Source organism: Suillus clintonianus (assembly GCF_016758775.1).
Source record: "Suillus clintonianus strain FC179 chromosome Unknown DEU56scaffold_180, whole genome shotgun sequence".
Lineage (NCBI taxonomy): Eukaryota > Fungi > Basidiomycota > Agaricomycetes > Boletales > Suillaceae > Suillus > Suillus clintonianus.
Window position 1 is genome coordinate 37,513 of NW_024539404.1, and position 23,402 is coordinate 60,914.

At 47.4% G+C, this 23,402-nt stretch overlaps 9 protein-coding genes across 9 annotated transcripts; 2 read left to right on the forward strand and 7 right to left on the reverse strand.

Annotated features, from left to right (window-relative positions):
* Positions 1 to 1,452: 1,452 nt before the first annotated feature.
* Positions 1,453 to 2,625, reverse strand: DEU56DRAFT_761978 (uncharacterized protein; the record flags this gene model as incomplete). The annotated part of the gene is made up of 7 exons (XM_041350612.1): positions 1,453 to 1,502; positions 1,559 to 1,727; positions 1,752 to 1,824; positions 1,889 to 1,984; positions 2,086 to 2,154; positions 2,197 to 2,361; positions 2,510 to 2,625. 7 exons carry the CDS (start codon positions 2,623 to 2,625, stop codon positions 1,453 to 1,455), a joined length of 738 nt encoding a protein of 245 aa, XP_041201265.1.
* A 2,274-nt stretch (positions 2,626 to 4,899) lies between these two features.
* On the forward strand, positions 4,900 to 6,135 carry DEU56DRAFT_934849 (uncharacterized protein; the record flags this gene model as incomplete). Its single annotated transcript, XM_041358778.1, has 5 exons — positions 4,900 to 5,031; positions 5,084 to 5,167; positions 5,215 to 5,349; positions 5,404 to 5,543; positions 5,653 to 6,135. The coding sequence occupies 5 exons, from the start codon at positions 4,900 to 4,902 to the stop codon at positions 5,726 to 5,728; spliced, it is 567 nt and encodes a 188-aa protein (XP_041201266.1). The 3' UTR covers positions 5,729 to 6,135.
* A 401-nt stretch (positions 6,136 to 6,536) lies between these two features.
* Positions 6,537 to 7,242, reverse strand: DEU56DRAFT_749191 (uncharacterized protein; the record flags this gene model as incomplete). The annotated part of the gene is made up of 2 exons (XM_041349413.1): positions 6,537 to 6,837; positions 6,899 to 7,242. 2 exons carry the CDS (start codon positions 7,240 to 7,242, stop codon positions 6,537 to 6,539), a joined length of 645 nt encoding a protein of 214 aa, XP_041201267.1.
* A 3,945-nt stretch (positions 7,243 to 11,187) lies between these two features.
* On the reverse strand, positions 11,188 to 11,373 carry DEU56DRAFT_721217 (uncharacterized protein; the record flags this gene model as incomplete). The annotated part of the gene is made up of 1 exon (XM_041347691.1): positions 11,188 to 11,373. A coding segment is annotated over one exon (186 nt), but the record flags the coding sequence as incomplete, so codon positions are not given.
* A 1,581-nt stretch (positions 11,374 to 12,954) lies between these two features.
* DEU56DRAFT_713134 (uncharacterized protein) lies at positions 12,955 to 13,803 on the reverse strand (the record flags this gene model as incomplete). Its single annotated transcript, XM_041347539.1, has 1 exon — positions 12,955 to 13,803. A coding segment is annotated over one exon (849 nt), but the record flags the coding sequence as incomplete, so codon positions are not given.
* Positions 13,804 to 16,481: 2,678 nt separating this feature from the next.
* Positions 16,482 to 16,849, reverse strand: DEU56DRAFT_749190 (uncharacterized protein; the record flags this gene model as incomplete). Its single annotated transcript, XM_041349412.1, has 2 exons — positions 16,482 to 16,559; positions 16,607 to 16,849. Coding segments are annotated over 2 exons (321 nt in total), but the record flags the coding sequence as incomplete, so codon positions are not given.
* A 24-nt stretch (positions 16,850 to 16,873) lies between these two features.
* DEU56DRAFT_749198 (uncharacterized protein) lies at positions 16,874 to 17,332 on the reverse strand (the record flags this gene model as incomplete). The annotated part of the gene is made up of 1 exon (XM_041349417.1): positions 16,874 to 17,332. A coding segment is annotated over one exon (459 nt), but the record flags the coding sequence as incomplete, so codon positions are not given.
* Positions 17,333 to 18,828: 1,496 nt separating this feature from the next.
* DEU56DRAFT_749182 (uncharacterized protein) lies at positions 18,829 to 19,419 on the reverse strand (the record flags this gene model as incomplete). The annotated part of the gene is made up of 1 exon (XM_041349411.1): positions 18,829 to 19,419. The coding sequence occupies one exon, from the start codon at positions 19,417 to 19,419 to the stop codon at positions 18,829 to 18,831; it is 591 nt and encodes a 196-aa protein (XP_041201272.1).
* A 1,703-nt stretch (positions 19,420 to 21,122) lies between these two features.
* Positions 21,123 to 21,670, forward strand: DEU56DRAFT_749193 (uncharacterized protein; the record flags this gene model as incomplete). Its single annotated transcript, XM_041349415.1, has 2 exons — positions 21,123 to 21,340; positions 21,391 to 21,670. 2 exons carry the CDS (start codon positions 21,123 to 21,125, stop codon positions 21,668 to 21,670), a joined length of 498 nt encoding a protein of 165 aa, XP_041201273.1.
* Between the last annotated feature and the right edge of the window lie 1,732 nt (positions 21,671 to 23,402).

Below are 23,402 nucleotides of genomic sequence, written 5' to 3' on the forward strand. Positions count from 1 at the left end.
CAAAAAAAATCAATCACACCACGACGGCCTCCGATTATTTCCTCCAGTCGTCAGCGATACAGGCAGACTGTCCTTGTAACATTCACTTTTCTTCAACTGAGGGATGTCGCGTTGACAAGCTGTATGGGGTGCACCATGCACAAGTCCTGTTATCGGTGTGCGCGAAATTCGATGGTAGACAGTATGCTGATGCCAAGAATTCGAAGTTGGAATGGAGGGTGCTCATGTGCGTGAGTGGGATGCTCCAGGCTTGGTAGAGCGTGCATGTGGATGAGCCTTGTAAGCACTTCGTACTAGTAGCTGCTGATGCTGTTGAGGGCGGTGTGAGTGACTGACTTACTTTCGCGTGTGCCTTTAATTACCTGTGTCTTTCATCCTTGTGATCGTGCTCAGGTCACCACTGGAGATGAATACGCTCTGCTTGCGTTTACGGCCACGGGAATAGCCTGTCGATGTGGACGGTTGAATCTGCACAGAAGTGCGCGCGTTTTATATCTGTCTGTACCTTGAATCAGCCTTTGGACTCAGACATACGATAAAAATACTCACCGTGCATCTCCCCTCATAGCACCACTCATCCGGAGGACCCATATCCACAATCCCTTTGACACTCCACACAACAGCATAGTGTCTCTCATACGCAGCACGATCAACAAGGGGCGTTAACCGACATGCGGGAGGTGGCAAGACGTGCCAGTGTTTGGAAGTTCAAAAAAGGCGTGGCAGCATACGTGATGAAGTTTTGGTGGCGGTGAGGGGGCGTGTAGTATTTTTGATATGGATATTGATATGGGGTGGATGTGGGGGAGGGTATATGCGTGTGGCATTGGAGGAGGGATCGAGCATGAGGTCGTGCAGGGCGGATGCAATTGGGTCAGCTACTTCGTCGGCGCCAGAATTAGTGGTGTGGGGGTGGGCGAGGGGGCTTAAGTCAGTGTGAAAATTGGAGGGAGAGAGTGTGTATAATTGGGTGTTGTGATGAATCCGGCTTGCGAGTAAAGGACTATCGATACGAACGTTGATCTGGATCAGTGTCTTTCTCGAGTTCAGTAATCAAAATTAATTAAAAGCGAAGGAAGTCGAAATCAGCAGGCCTTTATCAATAATCATCTTCACTGCCTGCAGCCTGAACGTTTGAAGAACGTTAACGCCTGACCTTGAGTTCAACGTTGAACGCGACGTTCGTCTGCGTAACAAACAATGACAAATACAAATCAAAGTTGTTTCCTTATTCACCATCATCGCCTTCCACAAGGCGATCTCTATCGTGATGGCATGCGTTGAAATGACGAAATAGTCTTTATCTAGGCAAGGCAGAGACTGCGTTTTTTGTTCATTTCCACGGTGCTACAGTGTTTTTCTTCGCACTCACTCGCCCTCAGCAGAAGTCCGCACAATATGTTCTGTAATGGTCTTTGTCTGCCCCTCAATCTTCTCAACATATGACACCCCTCAAACACCAGTAAGGTACTTTCCTTGGACAGCTCTCACTTTTTCCGACTCTGAGCATGTTGTTTGCATTGCGATATCAATGACCAAGTATCGAATCTTCACTGACCTATAGATATCTTTATCCCAACTTCTTCCGCCTCTTCTTGTCTTGTCCCAAGATGAGCTTTAACATCACTCTGGACACTGTACCGTGGATATTTTGCCCACTTATAACGGGCATCCTTACTCAGTGCTCCCCTTCTCCCCATCCGGATGCTCAAGAGCCACTTCTCCACCTGCCGACACTATTTTTCGCTAACGAATTCATGCCCTGCGTTCGAACAGCTGTTGGGCACTATATCTTGGCGCCCACATATCCCGCTCATTCTGACGCTGGTGGATTAGGTAGTAAGTTGTTGTGCCATAGCACGCACACAAGCCCCACAACCCAACTTACCCAGCAACGTTCATCACCTGTCTACTCGCAGCTCCGACCTCTGTGAATCGTTTGTATTGAGGTATATAAGGACCCATCATGATCCTTTCGTCGGACCTAAAACATATCCATGGGCACTTTTTGCCTTATCTCGATTCGCATCTAATTCAGGTAAGAGGGTTTGGGATTTTATTGATGAGACTCTGCTGACTACGAACATTGTATTGTCAGTGCACTCTCCTTGCCAGTTCTTCAGGTCTGGGCCTTTGAGTCCCGCCAACTTCTGGCTTCATTCAATGTTTGGAATCCCATTACCATTGTCCTCTCACCCATCACTATGTGCGTATCCCATTATGACCCACCAGGAGGACCTATATCCACCGTCTCCACAGAAGTCCCACAGGATTTCATACGCCACATAATCATCGAGGTCGTCGTCGTCGGGATGCGGCAAGATGTGTCCACATTTGAAACGTTCCAGAAGGAGGCGTGACCTGGAGTTGTGGTGGCGGTGGTGAGTGTGCGTAGGGAGGGTGTGAGGAAATTGATGGGGGCAGAGGTGTGCGAGGGCATCTGGGTATTGCTAGCATTCGAGGAGGGAGGGAATGTGCGATGCTGTACAGGGTTTGTTGGATCTGTTACCTTGGCTCGGCGGAATATGTGGAGTAGTAGAGAGAGGGAGAGGGGTATATGTAGTCGGGCATTGGGCGTTGGGCGATGAATCCGGCTTGCGAGTGCCTGAGGCCGACCACCATCATAGCGAAAAATGTTGATCTGAATATGTCTTGTGGTCAGTTCGATGTAAAAACACTTGAAATTGAAAAAACAAAGGATTCCAGGTCGGTAGAAATGATAGTCTGTTGAATCTAAGGGAATTCTGGTTGAATCTTGAAATGCAGTTCAGCCGCTTTTTGGTGGTGCCGTGCTGCATGTCGACAAAGTGGAGAGGGAATGCACGCTTAGAATCTGGTTCGAATGTGATCAAATCAAAGTCCTCCTTTCGATAAAGTGTCGATGACAAAGGTAATAATCAAGACATTATACTTTCGCAAATCCGACATGCTTCTACGCGTTGCTCCATGCTTTAACTGGCAGTTTTGTTCGAGACACTGAAGTGAATACCAATACTGACAGCATCGATGGTAAGGGCTTCGGAGATCAAGGCTCTGGACAGATTATTCACGCACCTCGTCAATGGTGTGTCGAGTAGTTGTGGAAGCGGAAGGATGAGTGTATACTCGAGAACGTTTGAGAGGATGGCATGAGGAAATGTAATCACCATACAACGTTTAATACCGCCATGGCGCCCAAAGCGAAATCGAGTACATGATGACGGCCTTGTCTTACAACGAAGAAAGTGAATGCTAAGGGTTGATTACTACAGCATCTCAAACATTTCGGGCCATCTAGATATGCCACTCAAAAGCACACAGCAACATTGGAAGGTGGGAAATAGAAACGAGATTGGCGCTCTAGCACAGGAATTTCGTTCATGGCTGTGACAGGCTGAGAGTCAAAAGCAAGGAGAAGCAGATGTGAGAAGTAGCACATCTCGCAAGGACGACAGCTATACTCACGTTGTAGAATTCCTCCCTCTTTATCCCTGGGCCATTGCTTGCTTCTTGGTAACAATATATCTGAAGTTTCAGCACGGATGAACTGACGATCAGCCCAAATAGTGGAGAGGCAAAGTGCGTTCAAGCGCTCGAGTTAGGAATCTTCAACACCAGGCCAACAACGCACTAGGAGAGCTCGACGTGCCTTCAAACGCGTCCAGAGAATCCCTTTCGAGTACTTGACTACCCAACACTTTCGCCCGCCGAGACGCAGCCATGGCTTCCGCATCAACCAAGGCAGCTATTTCAAAATCAATTCTGAAACCGGTAACAACTTTGAAGGGTCATGGACAGTACATTAAATCCATATCCTACTTTCCTGATGGCCAGCGAATGGTCAGTGGATCTCGGGACAAGACCGCTCGGCAATGGGATCTGGTGGCGGGTAAGGAGATTAAGGAAGCACAGGGTGTTTGCGAGGGGCAGGTATATGCAGTGGCGGTATCAAGGGATGGTCGATGGGTTATCACTGCTGGTGGAGAGGACAATAGTCCGGAGCTGAAAGCCTATGAGGTTGAGACGGGGATCGTGAAAACATTTGAAGGCCACACACGGAGGATAATGTGCATTGATATCTCAGCGGATAGCAATCTGATGGCGAGCTGGTCAGATGATTGGACAGCGCGGATATGGAGCTTGCAAACCAGCACACTCCTGGCTGGTCCATTCAAGAGCATTGATTGGGTAGCCGCAGTTCGATTCTCGACAGATTCGAAGAAGCTCGCAATCAACTCAGCTACAGGGATGTGGCTTGAGGTCTGGGATGTCAAAACACAGAAATTGGATGTGAGGAAAGAGAAACCCGGTGGAATAGAACCAACATCTGCGCCAATGTTCTGGACAAACAAGAACAAAAATATTTTGGCTGCATTTAACTTCACGAGATTTGATGACTCCAAGACGATCAACGAGTTCGACGCATCGACACTGGAGACTGTCGGAACTCCCTTCGAAGGGCACACTGATCTAATTCGTGGTCTAACACTTTCATCCGATTACACTCTCCTTGCCAGCTCTTCACGTGACAACTCCATCAAGCTCTGGGCTTTTGAGTCCCGCCAACTCCTCGCTTCCTTCAACGTTCAGAATCCTAGGACGCTTATCCTCTCACCCGACTCGCGCAGGCTAGCTTATACGACATACACCCAAGATGATTACAATATCTACATATGCAACACTCCACCTGACATCCTTGCTCAGGCCCGTGTACGCATTCCTCACAAACATCTACTGTCTGTGTGCTAACCGTTCCCTTACAGACCAGTGCACGCAACAAGTCAACCCTTAGTGATGTACTAAAAGTATGCACTTCATTCGTTTGTTTATCACACTGCTCATCCATTACCATTATTGCAGTCTGATGCCACTCGTCGTCCTCCTGCCGTGCACAGCAAACCGCCAATATATATCACACCTATGTCGCAGAGACCGCCCACTATAAACCAACAATCATCCATTTTCCTTCGCCTTCACAGACTTCTTCGACTCCCTTCTCGCACGAATGCAGTCCCTCCTATTCGGAACGATCAACATCGTGGTCCTCTGGATGTATGTCTCTTTTCTTCTCTCTTTCGCGGTTGACTGGACACTCATGATGTAGTTCCCTGCTACGTCTCCTCTACCTCACCCTCTCTCGGAGCCCACCACAACTCAAGGACGTTCAGATATCAATTCCGGCGAGAACGTGAGTTTTGGATACTTGCCGTCACGTACTCTACTCACTGTTTTCAGTCTCGATCACTGCCAATCACCCAATCATCTGCAACCTCCAATACCCGCCCACACCATTTATCAACTTGGTGGCCCGTTCGTGTGAGACATGCGCAGCCGCCTATTGTTGATGTTCCTCTCGCGCAGGGTAAAGAGGTATGCTCAAATGGGTTTTCTCACTGTCTTCTAGTCTCACGCACTCATCTACAGCGCAATGCTTCAGCGGATGCTCCCCAAAAAAATGATGATATAGTACCCGATGAATACTTCGACCCGCCTTCACCGAACCCCGATTCACAACAACCAGCCGCAGCAGCACAGACCAAAGCTGGAGAGCATGGAGGCGACCGGTGTTGTTTCTGCTTCTAGCATTATTGCCGCTAACAATTTCTATATTGTATTTTCACTCTTCACATTCATTATTGCATCAACGTGACACGCTGTGTGTATTCGATTTAGGAACCCGGAATATGAACGAGACACATCCATCACGTTCTCATCGAGTCAAACACCGATGTATACCTCTGTACAATAAGAGCTTCTGCATTCAACAGTGATCATTCATTGAACGAGGCAGACTATAACGTCCGACCCTGTTGCAGACTCGCAAGTTTCGAGACCTGTAGGGTGATAGCGGTCAGCCTTACGGGCGTGTGTTGCTTTCCTTTTTGCGAGATACTCTTGATATATAGCACCATTCACAACGCCCGTTCTACAAACTAGCACATGGGAAACTGCACAAATCTGCGCGCATAAAATACGATGTTAAAATTGTGATGTGGGGAATGGAGTCAAACCAGCATCACCATTTTATCCAATGTCTACATGTACAGGCAACGTAGCATGAGCTTGGCCATTCCTCAATTGAGGGATTGCACGAAACCTTATCTCTGTTAGCAGTCTTGGCTACTGTGGATGCGAAACGTGAAAAGTGACTCGTTGTCATAGACTTGCGCAAATAGCATCACAAAAATTGCTGAAGTCAGTCATTACCCGATTTAGACTGCCTCGCGCCACAACAAACAACCAAACAATTACGTGTGACGTCAGCAACACATCAACATGATATTGGAACACCCTCGAGTATCTCAGGATGACGCACACCCCTTCACCACACTGCCATACTGACAATGAGTTGATAGTCCTTGTATCTACATGATACATATTAGACAACAATGTATTGACAGTATCCTAGAGATATGTAAATAAAAAAAAGTCAACTTCAAACATGTGCAGCGCCATGTGTAAGCTCGTTGGTACCGGTGTGCCGGGTAAGCTGTTTAATGAGCAGAGTCCAGAAGGGTCCAGAAATCGAGGAACACGACCAATGATTAAAATTAAGATCAAAGCGCGCCATAGCCTTCCTCGGCGAGAACATTGTCATCGAGTTCCTCGCCCTTATCAGCTACAACTCGATCCTCATCATCCGGATCATTCCAGTCATCCGGATCATCATCCTCATCATTCCATATATCCTCGACATCTTCTTCTGAATCATCCCCGATATCAATATCTGCCTCGTCGGCCTCTTGTGCTTCTTCCGCTCCGTGTCCTTCATGCTGAAGAAAATCGTTCCAGTCCCGCGTAGCCTTGTGACCGATTCCACCACCCCGGTATCTCATAAACATATCCTGATCAACAAATCTATTAGTCATTTAGTTAGAATTAAAATAGTGACAATAAATAAAATAAAATGAGTGCGCACATATTCAAATAGTAGAACCGGCTGTCAGAATTCAGATCATTGGGATCAATAGGATATGCAAACCCTGGAATTAAGTGCACCCCACGAATAACAGTGTCCGGGTCCAAAAATTTGTATCCATCAGGGCTGTCTTCGTCGAAGAACTCAAGGCGGTGGAGTCGTTTTGCGGCCCAACCTGCACGCGAACTATCCTGTCGGAACCAACGGACAAGTAGGAAGTCCATCCGTGTTGGGCGTGAGTATAGTCCATTGTCGTTCTGATGTTCTGCATTGATATGAAATATACCGATCACTCGGGCATACCAATAAGGGTGAGTCTTCTCCTCTTCGTGGGAGAGGACCATAATGTCGGCACGAGTGCGGGGATTGATCGTATCCTGTTCACGCCGCAAGTCATAGGTTGAAATAGTTTGTTGTCGGTGATCAGGACTGATGCGCGATCGGCATCAGAGAAGTCGTGCTTAGTGATGTTCCGGCCCGGCTTCAAGCCCCGGGCCAGCCGAAGCCGGGCCTAAATAAGCAGAGCAGAGCCCAGGCCCAGGTCACGGCCTGCCCAAGGCTTGGGCCTGGGCTTCAATTTTGGAAAGCCTAAGCCGGTGGCTCAAGCCGCGGCTTGCTGCAACGCGGATCAGCAATGACAACTGCGTATCTCTGGATAGACTCGACTGTTACACCATAATGACTACATGACGAGAGGGACACTTTCCTCCTACATTGATTGGACACGTCCAAGGCGCATCTATTGCAATTTGCAAGGACTGTCTCTCGTGACAATCTCACCACTCACCCACTCCTCTCTTCTGGTTGTCACAACCCCTTAAACAACTTAATGCTAGGGCAGAGACTAGGACTCAAACAAAGGATATCGCAATAATAGAGATGAGATTGAGCAGGTACGTTTGGGCTGCTACACAATGTAGAGACGAAAGGTTTGAACTAAAGAACTACTGACTAGAAATGTCCTAACTATATACAACTATTCAAGAGGAGATACAAACTGAGTTCTAACTTACTAGCCAATCATAAAATAAGAAACGGAATCGTACGATGTGATAGTACTAGCAGTAACCCGTGGCTTTGCCACGGTGGACTATCGTCTGACTCAGAGTAAATGTAAAGGTGCACCGATAGATTCAAAACATGGCATAGCGAATACATGTATAGGTAAGTAGCAAATGTGAAATTAATGTGCAGTAACTGTGATTACACTCACATTCACCTTCAAAATTAGGTGCGAGCACGTTTGGATGGTGTACCGTCCTCAGAGCTAGTATCGTCACGGTCGAGTAAAGAGCGTTTGTTTGCTGGCGTGCGGTCGACTTGTGAGAAGCTGAATTTCAACTGCGATCGGCCTGGAGTCGGGGTTGTAGAAGTAGCGCCTTGCCATGTACAGTGTGTAAGAATGATTCAGCCTATAGCGAGAAGACGGAAAATTAGTACTCACCACGTGAACTTGAACCAGTCGATGCAACGACAGGACGGCCAAGGAATGTGATGTTATCCACCTCGACACAGAAGCGCTGAGTCTCATTTTTGTCGCCAACTTTGGTAGTCTTGCGGCCAACAATGAATCCCCCGATACTAACATATCTATTGGGTTGTACAATAAACCTCTTCCCTGACAGTGACTTCTTCCATCTAGCAGTGTCAGGGAAGGTACACTCGACCGGCATTAATGACCTGAAGTTGGTGCTCGATGGTTCCGGTTTAAGAGCAGCAACATACTGATGAGCGTCAATGTAGAATGACCGTGCAAGGTCGTCGACAGCGCTGACCGTGCCACAGATTTCGATGTAGGGGGTGAATGTGGGTTCAATGCCTTGGCCAGCAGGAATCAACTAAAATGCCAAGTAAATTTCAATGTCATCACGAATGAAACAGAGAAAGACGTGCCCTGATGATATCACCAACTAAATCGTAGTCCATTTCTTCCATTCCTGGAAGAAGTGAGAGGCGCGCTCCAGATTCCATTTTTGCCACCTGATGTAGAGCTCAGCCGACGGACCTAGCTATCAGTTATCGTAGAACTCACCCTTGCAACAACAAAGTAGAAACCAATTTCATCGAAAGCACGATTGGTCGAGTTGAAGAAGCGCAATGCTGCTAAAAGCGGTGGACAGGATTCACCAAGGTAAATCTGGGCATCAAATATAAGAGTCATGCCCTGTCCCTCAGCGACTCGTCCGTTCTCAAAAACAGCGACAGCGACAATAGTAGCGGAGCTAGCGCTAGAATTGGTCATGGTAGAGAAAGTAACTAAAAAAGAGGAAGATTTGAGCAAGCACACTGAGTCTGGATCACAGACCTTGCAGCATTTATACTCTTGAAACTTGGGAATGACGACGCCAAGGGTAGCGGAAAGACACAGAAAGTTCGCGAAGCTACCTACGACAGTGACGGAACTTGTCATCATGGTTGTTAAGGTTGCGCAGCGGAAGCGAGTAGTGACCGCCAGGGTTACCAGCAGAGATGCTGCCTATGATCATGCTAGGGATTAATCTCTGAGCAAAAACAAACATCACACAAAATGTTAGACACAGATATCATTATGAAAATGAGTGAACCAAGCAACTTCAACCCAGCATTATCATCTCACTGCAAATCTGACAAGTCCAACGTGCCAGTAGATTAGCAAGGTTGGAAATCGCTGACGGAATAATGAAACTAACCAAATTAAAACTTCTGGATACACAACGTTCAGTGTCTTCGAGGTTTCAGGTGGAAGGAGTACCTTGATATTGTGACCAGATGTAGCGCGTGAGAGGGCAACATAGAGTTGACCATGGCTAAAAACAGGTGTGCGCAAATCCAATCCGATGAACTTCACAGACTGCCCTTGTGCCTTGTTTATAGTCATTGCGAAAGCGAGCCGGACTGGGAATTGGCGTCGCTTTAGAATGAAATTGAGATCAGCAGTTTTTGAAGATGGAATGAGGGAAATGCGTGGGATGAAAGCTGTTTGTCCATTGTGATCACCACCCAGAATTTTGACTTCGAGCACTCGCTCTGACATGCGTAAGAGCACCATACGCGTGCCATTACACAGTCCCTGGTTTGGTGTGAGATTTCGAAGTAGGATAAGTGGACAACCGATCTTCAATGATAGTTCGCCTGCTGGCAAGCCAGATGCACAGAGTGTGCGCAAGAATTCGACAGGGTAATCATTGGCGTCATTTCCGTCTGAACCTTCTTCATGAACAACTTTGTCAGCGCTAAAGTATGTGTGCTCGTCTCCCACCATTTGGGCTAATATCTCCCTATTGATTCCATCAACGTCGCTATTGCGTGGTGCCAGTATAGTCCGATGTTGGAAATATTCTGCGGGAGGAGGGCCCTGTGAGTTATTTGAGATTCCACCATAGATATTGTTGATGAGTGTCCCAAGATCGTGTGTAACCATGCTTTCTGGCAGCATGACACTGCTATCTGCATCTGAGTTTCGTCCATGACCAATGTCAAGAACCCATTGTGCGAAGTTCTGGTTGTCTTGATCATTTTCGACACGCATATTTCGTGCAAGCCGGAGAATTTGTACATGTTTCCACAGAGGGGAGCGTTGAATTGTCGCTGCAATAATGTCCTCTTGAGATCCTAAATGGAAAGCAGTAAATTTAAATCAAATTGGTCGTTGCATTATCATATGTAGTACGAACCTTTTGGGATCACCGGAAGTGTCTGCAGAAAATCGCCACCAAACACAACTGTAATTCCGCCAAATGGAACATCATACTTGTTTCGAATATCACGACAGGACCTGTCTACAGCCTCTGGTGCATTTCGAGTCTGCATTGCAGCCTCATCCCAGATGATAAGGCTTGTCGCGCGAATAAGACCTGCCAACATCCCGTCCTTTGGAATATTGCAGAAAGAGTCTTCATGAAGACTGTCCACTGGAATCTTAAACATCGAGTGGGCTGTACGGCCACCCCTGAGGAGCAGCGCAGCAATGCCAGATGAGGCAACACAGAGCGCAATCAAGCCTGCAGCTCGCACATGATGACATAAAACCTTGTAAACAAAAGTTGTTCAGTTCCACCAGGGCCATTGAGGAAGAACACTTCACCCCGCTTGTGCTCGATAGATTTGGTGATGCGTGAAAAAGCTTCTCTCTGCTCAACATTCAGAAGAGGGACTTGCATGCGTTCCTGCTCGTGTTCTGCATGTCTGTCATATGCGAGCTGATCAGCAATCAGGCGGTTGTCAGCTCCGGCAGCCCAATTGCGACGTGGTACAGGCATATTGAAATTTTCTAATGAGGTGCCTGACTGTCTCAGAATATCATTGAGACAATAGAGGCCGTAATCGTAGACATCATCATCACTTGGATGGTCGTAGCGTAGGGTAGCAATGAGCCGATGTCGCAGGTCGTCGCAAATGTGTAGCCAAAATTGATCCCAAAGTGCTCTTGGGTCGGTGGGAGAGCAGAACAAAAGGAGAGTCACGAAAAGCTGGCGCAGTTGTGCTCCAGTCTGCATTACTGATGCCTCCTCTAGGCACTGTCTCCACTCTCCATCATCCTCCAGCAGGCCACGTGCGAGGCATGCATTGCGAAATGTTGGATATGTGGTGCCATTGAATGTTCGGAGGTCTTCAAAGGATGTTGGGCCCTTCACAACTGTCAGAAGAACACGCAAGTAGAAGCGTTCACCTGCTGTTGGGCTGACGTAGTACATCCGTCCCAATGCGAATCCTTTCTCTCGTGGTTTCCATGACTTCGTAGTAGCCTTCCATGTGAAGTGTTGTGGAAATTCTTGATATGTGTATTTTCGTGCTTCGACTTGTAGTGCCGGATCAGCATTTGCTTTGAAAAATGCTGTCAGTGTCGTTCGTTCGCCAGCTGCTCGTTCTAGAATTGCATCCGGGTCTTCGTTAGGATCAAAGGTCACCAAATGTTGTCCAGGCAAATGGACCTGCAGTCGCGTGATCGAAGGCGATTGTTCATGGATATGAAATTGGAAAATCCTCCATATTGATTCTGGAGCAGAAAGATATCTGCCGTCAATGAACCGACGAATCTCGTCACGGGAGTCGATGGACATTGAAGCACGGTCCTGTCCTTTGCATATATATTTATTGACATACTTGACTGAGCTAAAGGACACAGCACATTCAACATTTATGTGACAATCGAAGGCTGCCGACATAAATGGATTGAAAGGCACAATCCAGCGGTTATCGAGGTCATGTTGGCCCACCTTGAAGGTTCGTCCATCATCAGGTCGAAAGTATCGTGGATAGCCTTCATGGTTGATGGTAGTCTGAGCTTGGAATGGCTTTGGATAGCCCTTCATGCACTGACCATTGTCCATGCATGGAGAATTGGGATTGAGAGCACCACACGGTCCATGTACCATGCAGGCTTTGACAGTCTCGAAGAGTAGTGGATGTGCGTGGGGATCGGGCCATCTTGCCCAGATGGCGGTGTCAATGTCAGCTGGCGTCAAGAGCTTGTGCAGCTGATCGAGGAAAATCAACATGTGCATATGGGGGAGACCACGCTTTTGAAACTCGATCGTGTAAATGTAGGCAACGGTCCGCCCAAACACACCCTTCTTGTAGACATAATCCAGAATTGCCCGTTTTTTCATGTGAAAGACTCGTGCCACTAAGTCAGGGCGGTCCGCAGCTTTTTGACCTGGCAGGAGCTCACGCACGATCTCAGGCCACCTGGGGTTGCAGGTGACAGTCATGAATATATCAATTTTCTTGAAGTAGCGGGCCAGCGCAAGACCATCTTGATAACACTGATACATATAACGCGGGCCACCAGTGTATGACGACGGAAGTATGACACGCTGACCAAGGTCATGGAGGTTCAAGTCATGGTCACCAGCAGCTGCAACAGCATCCTCTAAACCACTGTAAAGTGATGCTCGCAGCTGAGGCTGATGTGTGCGAAGGTACATGAGCCGATTCTGCTCAGCACTCGCAAACATGTCAACAGTCCATTGCTGGAAAAGAGCACCACCTCGAAGTATGGTAGAAAACTCGCTTGGGCGTGGAAAGAGCCGGTATGCCGCATAACGAATCTGTGTAAGACGTCCGGGTGTCTCTTTACTTGGTTGGTGCATTTGTAGCTCGTAATGCCAGCCATCTTCTCCGTAAGGAAATAACAGAACATAATGCAAACATGCATATGAACGGTGCCCATCACTGATTCTCTGCAGTGGACCCTCGCGTCGGTGAAGGACAATGTCACGCGACCCTGTTGATTCAGCTTCATCTCCAGGAATAACTGCCGCAATCTCGTCAACAGTGGGTAGATTATACCGACGACGATCACGACTGGGGTCTGCAAGTAGGCGAATGGTGATGGGTGAATCATCGGGTTGATTGGCGAGGATCTCGTGTGCGTGTTGAAATATGGCGGCATATCGGTGGTTCTGAAGCAAGAGCGTCTGGAGCCGTTCCATGGTACGTCGGCAAAGATTTTCATTGCGTTGCATGCGCTCGTCAAGGGCTATTCGAGGATCATAGATATACAACTGAGCGTACACTGGATGCCGACCTTCAGATGGCATGATATGGCCAATACGGTGGCACAACTCCCCATGAATGCGAAACACATGAGGTCCCCTGCCCACATTGACGGCATGATCCACATCAACGCCTAAAGATGTGAATGCAAGGCCAGCATTGTACTGGCGAATATTTGACTGAAACCCAATAGCCTCGGGCGTTTGGCTCTCAAAAAGCTGCTGGAGGTAGGGTGGAGGGTGACGCAGCTGAGGCAACCGAACTTGATCCTGATCACAACAAATACCAAATAATGGTCTTGAATTCGATGATGAAGAGAGGCGCTCATCCATCCAGTGAAATGCTTGACAATGAGGACAGGCCACTGTCATGTGGCCCAGGTCATGACGTGAGTGTGGCTCTACATATGGACGTCGAGCAATAGGAACATTGACAGGAACCCTGCGCACAGCCAGATTCTCATTGTTTTGTGGTGGGGGTGGTGGATGAGGTCGAGCGAGGACATTTGCCGCAGGTGGAGGGTGCCGTTCAAACACCTCATGGCGATTATTATGAATTTGTCCATCTTCGCTTTGCTCTTCAGCATGTTCGTGCTCCGATTGTGAGCGGACGGGAATATCAACATCCATGGGTACTCCCGCAATCGGCTGGTCAGAATTCAGTACAGGTACCAGACGTGGTTCAGTGCGAGCATCAGAAACTGTGGGTGTCCCCACCCGGCAGCTGCGTTCCTGTTCTGCACGCTCACGTGCACGACGACGCTGTTGGCCAAGTGATCGCTTATTCACTGACTCGGCAGGAAGAGGGCGCATGAGTTCCTTTTCAGCCAATTCTCGTGCGCGACGGCGTTGCTGGCCAAGTGACCGCTTGTTTGCTGACTCAGGAGAAGAGTGCATGGACTCGTTTTGAGCTCGTTCACGTGCACGACGGCGCTGCTGAGCAAGCGAGCGTTTATTCATGTTGGCAGGGGGAGAAAGTACAGGTTCATGCTTAAGCTGATGTGTAGTGAAGGTGATTGACTGTGCATGTGCATTCTGTGCATCTCGCGACGAACCCTGCACAAAGTTAGGATAAACTTGGTGTCGTGTAGTGCGATTCTAAGATAAAGATGATGGTCAGCCCATGCACCGAGAGAATCAAGAGCTGCTTACCGGATCACTGATCTCGTTGGACGTAGCGCGTCGCTTGTGCGCCGGGGAGTCGGTAGTTTGTGGGTCTGTGCATGGGGTATTCTCGTCACGGTCCTCCCATGTCCGTTTGCTTCTATGACCTGTTTTCGAACTTGGTAGATTGTCAACAGCGGTGTTTGGCAGCCTGTTCAAGGTGTCACAGAGTGGCTGAGATATGCCTTGCTGCTGGATGGTAGTAAGAACAGAATAAGTAAAGAAATGAGTTGAATACCACGTTACCTGGAGAATGATATTCTCTTGCAAAGCATGTCGACTGGTGGCAGACGTGTCAGATAGAATATCTGTCGGAGAACTGGTGAAGCCTTGAGTCACTTCAGAAGACCACAGGTTAGCTGAAGGCAATCACATACCTCGCAGATCTGATATTAGCAGCACGTGTGTGCATCTGAGTCACTGAATCTGTATGTAGCGCTACGCTGTATGCCGAGCGCCAAAATCTGGTTGGCCAGCGAGTCAGGCACGTGATGAAAATTTAAAATTGAGCCAGCCAATGAGAATGTCTTTCGAGTTTGTCTGTCAAGTTTGTCTCTGGTGCACGTGACCGAGCGATTTTATTATAGAAGATGAAAAGGAACTATGATGTCATGAGAAGCGATGCTGCGGCTGTGAAGTTCTGGAAGGTTCTAGGAGAATCACATGATGTGAGAGCATCTAAGTCTGGAGTTGGGATTTCGGTTATCGTAGCGATAGGGTTAGGGTTAAGAGTTGGAACATATGTCGGGCATTTAGGAGTTAGCGCTGGGAATGGGCGCTTAATGTTGACAGTCGATAGGAAAGAATAATGGTTTGTATTTGGAACTCGTGACACTGGTCCATCTTCCCTGTTCCCCAGTCCCACACGAGAAACTCAGTCTTCTTCAACACGAAAGTATGCACCATACACGCCCAGACAGATATTAGCTACAACCGGTAGTACTGCCCAACCGCCAGTCTCAGTCTCTCCGCAGCACCAACCCTCCAAGATGGTGAGACAGAGGAGTGGGCTGAAATCTGGGGCGCCATTACAAAGGGCAAGGTGCGTGTATCCACAGATTGTGACAATTCAGCTCACGGGAAATGGTTTCATAGGTAGTGGTTACACTTTCTGGTCTGTGGGGACACTTATCCAGGTCTGTTTCCTCCATGTTCTTCGTTACTTAGCACCAGTTTGACCTAATACATACATCCAGCGAAAATGTGACCTTTAGCTCCTCCCATATGCAGTCCCAGCACACAGCACCTCCCTCCAATCCAAGTCCGTCCACCAAAGCCACCCCTACCCCCATGCTGCGCTCAAATCTGAGCTTACGTCGACTCTTGAAACGGCTGATGTCCCAGCGATGATTATAGACCGCGTACAATCGTTTGCATGCCCATTGCTTCCGTTCGTTAGAGGTCCTGCTGGGAAGAAGAAACTTCATGATATTGGCGCAAGCCTGAGTAAACATGTCTCTAGCAACATTGCAATGTCTGCATCCAAACTCCTATGTCAATCAATCCAGAATTTGTGGGTGAGTCCGCTTTCTATTCCCCGTAGCTCCTCAATGACACGAAATCAGTTTGCAGAAACAAAGTCAACTTCACCACCTCGTATCCTTCAACTTCACCACCTCGTACCCTTCAAATTGACGTCTCGCCCACACAAGCTCAAGCTTTCCTACCCACCCAAACAACATTCAAAGGGTTTTGGATGAGACACTTCGTGCACATTCATGCGTCCGTCGGCATCACCCATTGTCCAGTGATTTCAAAAAAAATTGTTTTCAATTCACATCATCATTTGTCGAATTTAGCGTGTGGGCCGCAGCTTGCTTGGGCCCAAGCCTCGGCTTTGGGCTGGCTTGGGCTCACGGCTCAGGCTTGAAATCTGGTGGGCCTAAGCCCTTCCAGGCCGAGCCTAAGCCGGGGCTTTGAGCCCAAGCCGGGCCGGAATGTCACTAGTCGTGCTCATCTCCATCGTATGTAATACCACGAATTCGAGCGAGCAAATGGTCCTTGAGACGTGGAATGAAGTCCTAAGAAATTAATGAGTATGGTTAAATTTATCAGAAAATAACTGCACCTCGACAGCAGGGTCATCTTGATGCTCACTTAACCAGACTGTAAGATCATCAGTTTCTCGAGCATATTTGGCTATTGAGTAGTGATTGGAGGGAGACATTCGGACATGCCGAGCTCTTGGGTTCTGTTGATGCGCTGCACGTGCAGCGATCACCTTCTCGACGAAATGTTCTAGAGCCTCCTGAGATGCAATGCTAGCGATCATCTGATTCTTCTTTTTGGATGTGCGGGGGTATCGACGCTTAGATCTGCAATGTTCTAGTTCTCCCTATGGTAGATTAGATATCAGATAACCCGATAAAAAAAAACTTACCGGCTGTGTGGAATAACTATCTGTAGTACCCATTCTCCGGATCGTATTAGGGTAATCAGCAAGCGCGTGGTATTTGTATGTATATAGATTCAGTTTCTTGACCTTGGTACTTACAACTGACTTTTCTTTTTGCGCTGACTGCCTTGTAGCAGGTTCCGCCAGTTGTTTTGATGCCAGAGCAGCCTGACGACTACTACGGGCGGCATGCTCCTGTGGTAGTTCGGTCGTCACATATTTCTTGCAAGTAGTGCGCGCGAACTTGCGGACTGATCGGGAAAGGACGATTGTTGCTGAGTCGAAAAAGGCAAGTGTGTCGTCAGTATGTAGACGTAGTTTAGCATATGCGTGCCAAGTCGCAAGATCAAACAGGAGATCGAGGATGATTCTGTTGTGTTTGCCGGGGAGAAGTCCTTCAAAGACCGGAATAGTGCACTGATATTAATAGTTTAACATTGATCGCATCATTGATCACATCATTGATCACATCAATGATGCGATCCATGATGCGATCAAATGTAGTTAATATGAATCTTACCTGAAGAAGGTCTTCGAAATCTCGGGCAGCAAGTCACTTCATGGCCGACACATTCGTGTGGAAGTGTCTTATTGTTCCTCGTCCAAAAGTGGGCACTCTGCGATACCTATTATAAGCATATGTGATTAGTTAACTGCGTGAAAATAATGATACCCATACCTCCAATTGAGTTCCTGGATAGCTGTCCCCCCGGCGGCAAAAAGAATACGCATGAGATGCGTAAAAATAGCCTTCCAGACTCTGAGCTCAAATTCATGTAGAAGATCAACAACAAACATCAAAAATAATTTGAAGGCGAAGTCAGCAAGGCGCTCAGAGAAGGTGTCTTTAAACAATATTAATTTAAAATGAAATGCTAGTGTTGATCGATCACTTACTCAAGTAGGAACAAGTGACTCCTCCTGCAAAAAGTTCTTGACGTACTGGCTGTTGATACCGGCACCTTTCTGAAATATATGGGCCCGAGCTTGCTCAACACGATCACGATGGGATGCGCTATCGATCCGTTGATTTGTCTTGCACCACTTCATATCAAGCTTTGTTCCCATCTTAGGAACATCAGCTTTCTTGATCAGGCAACAAGGACACGGACATTCGCCGAGAAATTTGATGCATGTGAGCAAGATTCTGTTTAATAATAGAATTAAGATCAGATACCGAGCAATAGATATGAAAACCTTACTTTTCAGGATAGTCTGCAGAATAACTAAAGAAACGAGGGAATACACGTCTTGTGATGCCATCTCCACATCGAATGACAACACCATACTTATATGTGTGCATAAACTTTTCATCAAGCAGAAGCGCCCAGATAGCTTGCATCAACTCGCGCTTACAATGAGTGTAGGTATCATTCGAAGAGGCCTCGCCAAATATACTGATGTAGATATCTTGAAAATTATCTGGAAGCTAAGATAATAATGTTAATGAGCAATTTCAAATAGTGATCTTCCGAGAAGCGACTTACAGTAGGAATATAGGCTACATGATGACATGCGGACACTGTTGGTTTGCCTCGTGCATATTTGGACTGATTCCCAAAAAGCAAATAGATGGGCCAGAGAGAAGCATCACCGAAACTTGCGAGATGAGTCGCATCTGACCACATCATGAGCGATGCAACAACACGCTTAAGATCGTCATCGGGATCACGAGGAAGTGAGTTGATCTCTTCGTGAGCTTCCAGGAATGCGGGGGAAGAATAGGCCTCGCCGTAAACATTGACAGTGTGCCCGTCTGACATGTTCCATAGCTGCTGGAAGGGCGTCATGTGGAAGGTGGATGCAACAGAATCCTTGAAGACGGAAGTGATGATGTTAGTGATGGAGCGGTGATAAACACCCGGGATCTCCATTTCCAGTGCTTCGTCTTCTGATCAATACTTCTCCTTTTCTTTCGGTAGGCAGATATTAACTGAGGAGCAGTGCCAGCCGTTTTCGATATGGAATGGATTTGACTTATCCTTAAGATAATCCCCGAGAAGCCTCTTCTCATGTACATCATCGTAATCTCGAGCGTCTTCCCTCCTGTAGTTGTCATCGTCGAGAAAAGTCCTACCGAGGTGTTTCATCTCAGCGCTGGACTTGGAGTTGATACCGGAGTACTGCCAGAAAAAGAGAAGCCCCGCAGTTGGGCTACTGAATGCAGAGAAGATATCATCGGGTTGGATATCCTGGGAGGGAAGTCCAGGAATGATGTGTGATCGATCAAAATCAGGGTCACCCTGCGTTTCGAAGGTAGGAGCATCAGCGATCGCATCAAGGCTTTGATCTCGGTGCGGGATCAGAGTGGAACGTTGCGCATATATGCGGAAAAGGCCCAACTCATCTGGTGCTGTCTGGTCTGGGATGAGTGCGTGAATATCAGCAGGGGGGGTTCCTCGTTCCTCATCAGGTGAGTTGGGAATGGGTGCTGAAGGAGATGGCGCGGCGGGCTGGCCACGTGCCTGACGCGAAGTAGGGGGCATATGTGCTAAGTGGGTTGCCGTCCCCGGGACATAATCCGTATACCGTGCTGGCATTCAAATTTGTCGACCGGAGCGCGCAGAGACAGTAGCAGATGTCTCGGGTCCCGCAACTTGAACACAAGAAGGTCCCACCACATTATTTTCAACCTATTGAGGATCAGTGCATGAACCTGAAAATACTATTATCTTACCTCATGATCAATGTCCGGCCATCTGTTGTCGACACCCATCTGCTCATCAGGATGAGGTGAGTTGTGAGTGGGAGGTGTCTGTTCTCGGGGTGTTGGCGACCGAGACTCTTCCCGACGTCTTCTCCGTTTGCGCTTCCTGCGCTTCTCCTTTTCAAGGCGGTGCTGACTTCTGTAGATATCAGTATCTAGAGATTTGTTAGCGGTGCATTGAGCTTCATGACTGCTCAAGCATTTCTGGGTAGCAAAGGATTTTGCGCAACCCAAACAACTAAGATCATCCATACAAGATGAACTCAAAGGACGGAGGGTGGTGGAGCTCAAGTTTGACTCGGACATGGACAGGGCGATGTAATATATATATTGCACAGCATAGATATCGATCTAGCTATGCAGTATAAATGTGGAGTACCTGAAAATACAAAGCTCTATGCAGGTAATTAGCATACTAGAATGCGGAAAGAAGAATATAGTGAACGCACCTGCTAACAATACTAATCCTCAGGGCACCTCCATACCGTAAACCTGCAACTCCAATACCTAAACTTGCCTCATGACCCTTATCACATCGCCGGAAGACAACTGCGTGCATCAAATCACCCTGCAAAGTCACAGAAAGTCCAAGAGCAGAAAACGGCATGCATCAAATTACCTTGATATAATGGATCCAGTCATGGGGCCAAGGTCTCTGAGGATGTTCTGCGAGGATCAGCATTCTGAGAATTGCTTGTTGAAGCACGATAGTAGCGGATATTGTATGTATTGGCAGAGGAAAACAGGACTTGTCATAAGTTTGTTGATCGAACATATTGATCACGTGATTAATAATCACATGCGGAAATTACTATCAAGTACGCAACTCTATCACATATCTTTATCTCATACCCCTACCATCATCCTCATGGCACATAAGAAGTGTTCCAGATCAGTCTCCGTCTCCTCTCAATCTTCCATATCATCCAATAGCAGAACTAGCTCACTGATTTCTTCCGAAGATTCCTTACACACCGACAAGGATGTTTCAAAATCAAAGTAAGTTTGATCCTATCTATTGCAACTATACCACTTATGAGTGATAGGAAATCGAAGAAATCTAAGGCGCACAAGGGAGATCCCCATGAGGAGTACCTGGCAGCTGCACGTGGCATTGCACATTGTGTCGACTTATTTTGCAAGGTCGACAAGCTCATCAAGATTGGTTGTCTACTTCAGCAAGAGGAGGCCGCGGAGAAGGGAGAGCTCGATGAATCTGAGGCCGATCAGGAAACCCGCAAAAAGAGACTCTCTGCTATGTAAGTTCAATCTGATCGAAAATTCTTGAACTAAATTTGTATTCAGGTCATTAAAGACGTGTGATCGATACACACGGAACTATCAGCAGCTACTCCACTTAGCTCCGAGCATCCAATCTCTTATTAACGATCGCACCAAAGCCTGGGAACTGAGCAAAGTGACTCATAAGGTGAGTATATGCTGCTTATATGCGCATATATCATTTACTTAGACTTATCATAGATGAATTCGGTCATCAGTGCGACACATTCAGACGATGCGGCTCGTTTGAAGTCGCAAATTGGACACTATGCGGCGCCAATTCCATCTGATGGTGGTTTAAAACCCGCTATCTACAATGGTAACCCCTCGCGATCACATTTGGGTGTGAACCACCCTGTATTAGCATCCTTTCTTTGTCCTGTTTCGCAGCTCACAGAATTCAAGCGGGATCCAGCTGAGTACGTATCATTTTATATAGCGTGTGCATACTGAGATTCGCATTTCGCAGGGGCCAGAAAAAACTTGCCAGCGGAGGAATCCTCATGACTGCCAACGACTTCCCCGCATTCCTCTGGTCTGGAAATCCCCCTGGATGTGACTATGATGACGAGGCTATGACTGAAGGCCTATTCCAGGGCTATCTTATCGAATGCGTAAGTTTTTCTCAAGTATGGCTATCAGTCTCACCAAGAACCTGTCGAGGTATTGCGTCATATATTTACAGGCCCATCAACTGCCTTAGGTCAAGATTTGCGGGCTACACACACTTGCAATGCCGCACTACATGATATGACAAATGTCGAAGCAGAGCATATCACTTACGCTTGTGTACAGGTAAGTCCTGTTTGATTCACAAACATTCTTTCTCACTTTTCAATTTGCAGGCACGTTTCGGAATCAGCGCACAGAATAAGTGGTCGGACATCGACGGCAAGTTCAAATACCCGGAGTTTTATTAGAACATTATCGACTTTATTCGTGATTGTGGAGATACCGACTGGGTGCAAGAACTAAAGAAGTGGTGGAATGTGTACGTGTATTTTTAACTCATTTGACTATCCTGACAATCTTGTTTCTGTAAGGACACTCTTCAAGAATGAGGATGGCAGAGAAGGCGGATCAGAAGGTGACGATCGTGGAAGGAGTTCCATGGGTTCCATGGATAGCCTGGTGAGAATGCGAGCACAGGTTGCGGTGTGCTCTACCACTGCTAAATCTTCTGCAGCCCCTGCGGTCCCTGTTCCTCCGCCGCCGCCTGCCCTTCCAACCACCACTCCTCCTCCAAGTTCTCCAGCTCTGACCTCTGCTGAACCTCCTATCCCTTCTCCGCTTCCGCCTGCCATTGCTCGTCGTCTATCAGCTGCAAAAATGGCCTCCAGTTCACGCAAGTCACCTGTGTTAAGCGAATTAACAGACGATGATGACGCACTCGATGACATCACCAATGGAACGTTGAAACGACCGCCAGCCGCCAAAACTCACTCAAAGAGCAAGGGTAAGGGTAAGCAAAAGCGCATCGAGGATTCAGAAGATGAGGAAGATCAGCGGCAAGCAAAACGTGCAAAGAGGCAAACACGCAGGAGGTAGACGGGTGAATATTTTTGTTGCATGGTACGTTCCTGTCGTCTTATTGGCCTAGTACTCATATCTTATTACAGGACTCCTTCACTTTTCCTTTCTACTCAGCATTCGTACTTTCACGCTTTCTCTATGGTTCTCTGTTCAAGTGTTTCGTTTTCTCTTCACGACGCATGCCTTACTTCCGGATCCCGCCCGATAGATGAGTGGACTCATTGCATTGACTCGCGTTTTGTACATTACAGCGTATTACAAGTTCTTGTTGCTTTGTATAGATTGATAATACATCACATTGCATGAATATATTGGAGTGATACACAATATCTGAACTATCTACGTGATGAACAATTTCTAAACTATCTACACGATGAACAAAGTCGCAAGCTGAAGTATGACGTAGACGCATATGTTGATCGAACTTCGCGTTCCCTAGGATGGCAATACATACTGAGCCCGGCAGCCGATATATCCGACGGTATTGATACCGCAGACATGACCATACATAGTCATGTCTGGGCTGAGTAATTTTTGTGATGAGATAGAGAAAGGGGTTGGCGAGGACAATGAGCTTGTGGCGGTTGGTCGTTGTGAGTGCTAATTTCGAGAGGAGACATTCGAAAATCTGACAGCTTCGCTGGTAATGGTGTCGTCATCGAAGGAAAGTCCTCAAGGTCACGTCTGCGTCGAATGTGCATGCATTCAGGAGTGGTCGACATGGTCCACCTTGGGCTCGAGTACCAATCCTGTGGACAGACTATAATCAACGCTGCGGACAATATTGTCTGGAGACTTACGGTCAAGAATATTGCCTGTTAATGAACGTAAAACCTACTATTTTTCCAATTCCTTCGTGCTCTCATACCCAACCTCATGCGTGAGACTCCGCTCTTGACTTGCCGCACTCCAGGTACGCAGTTCTTGTCTGGAGAAAGGCTCGGTGTC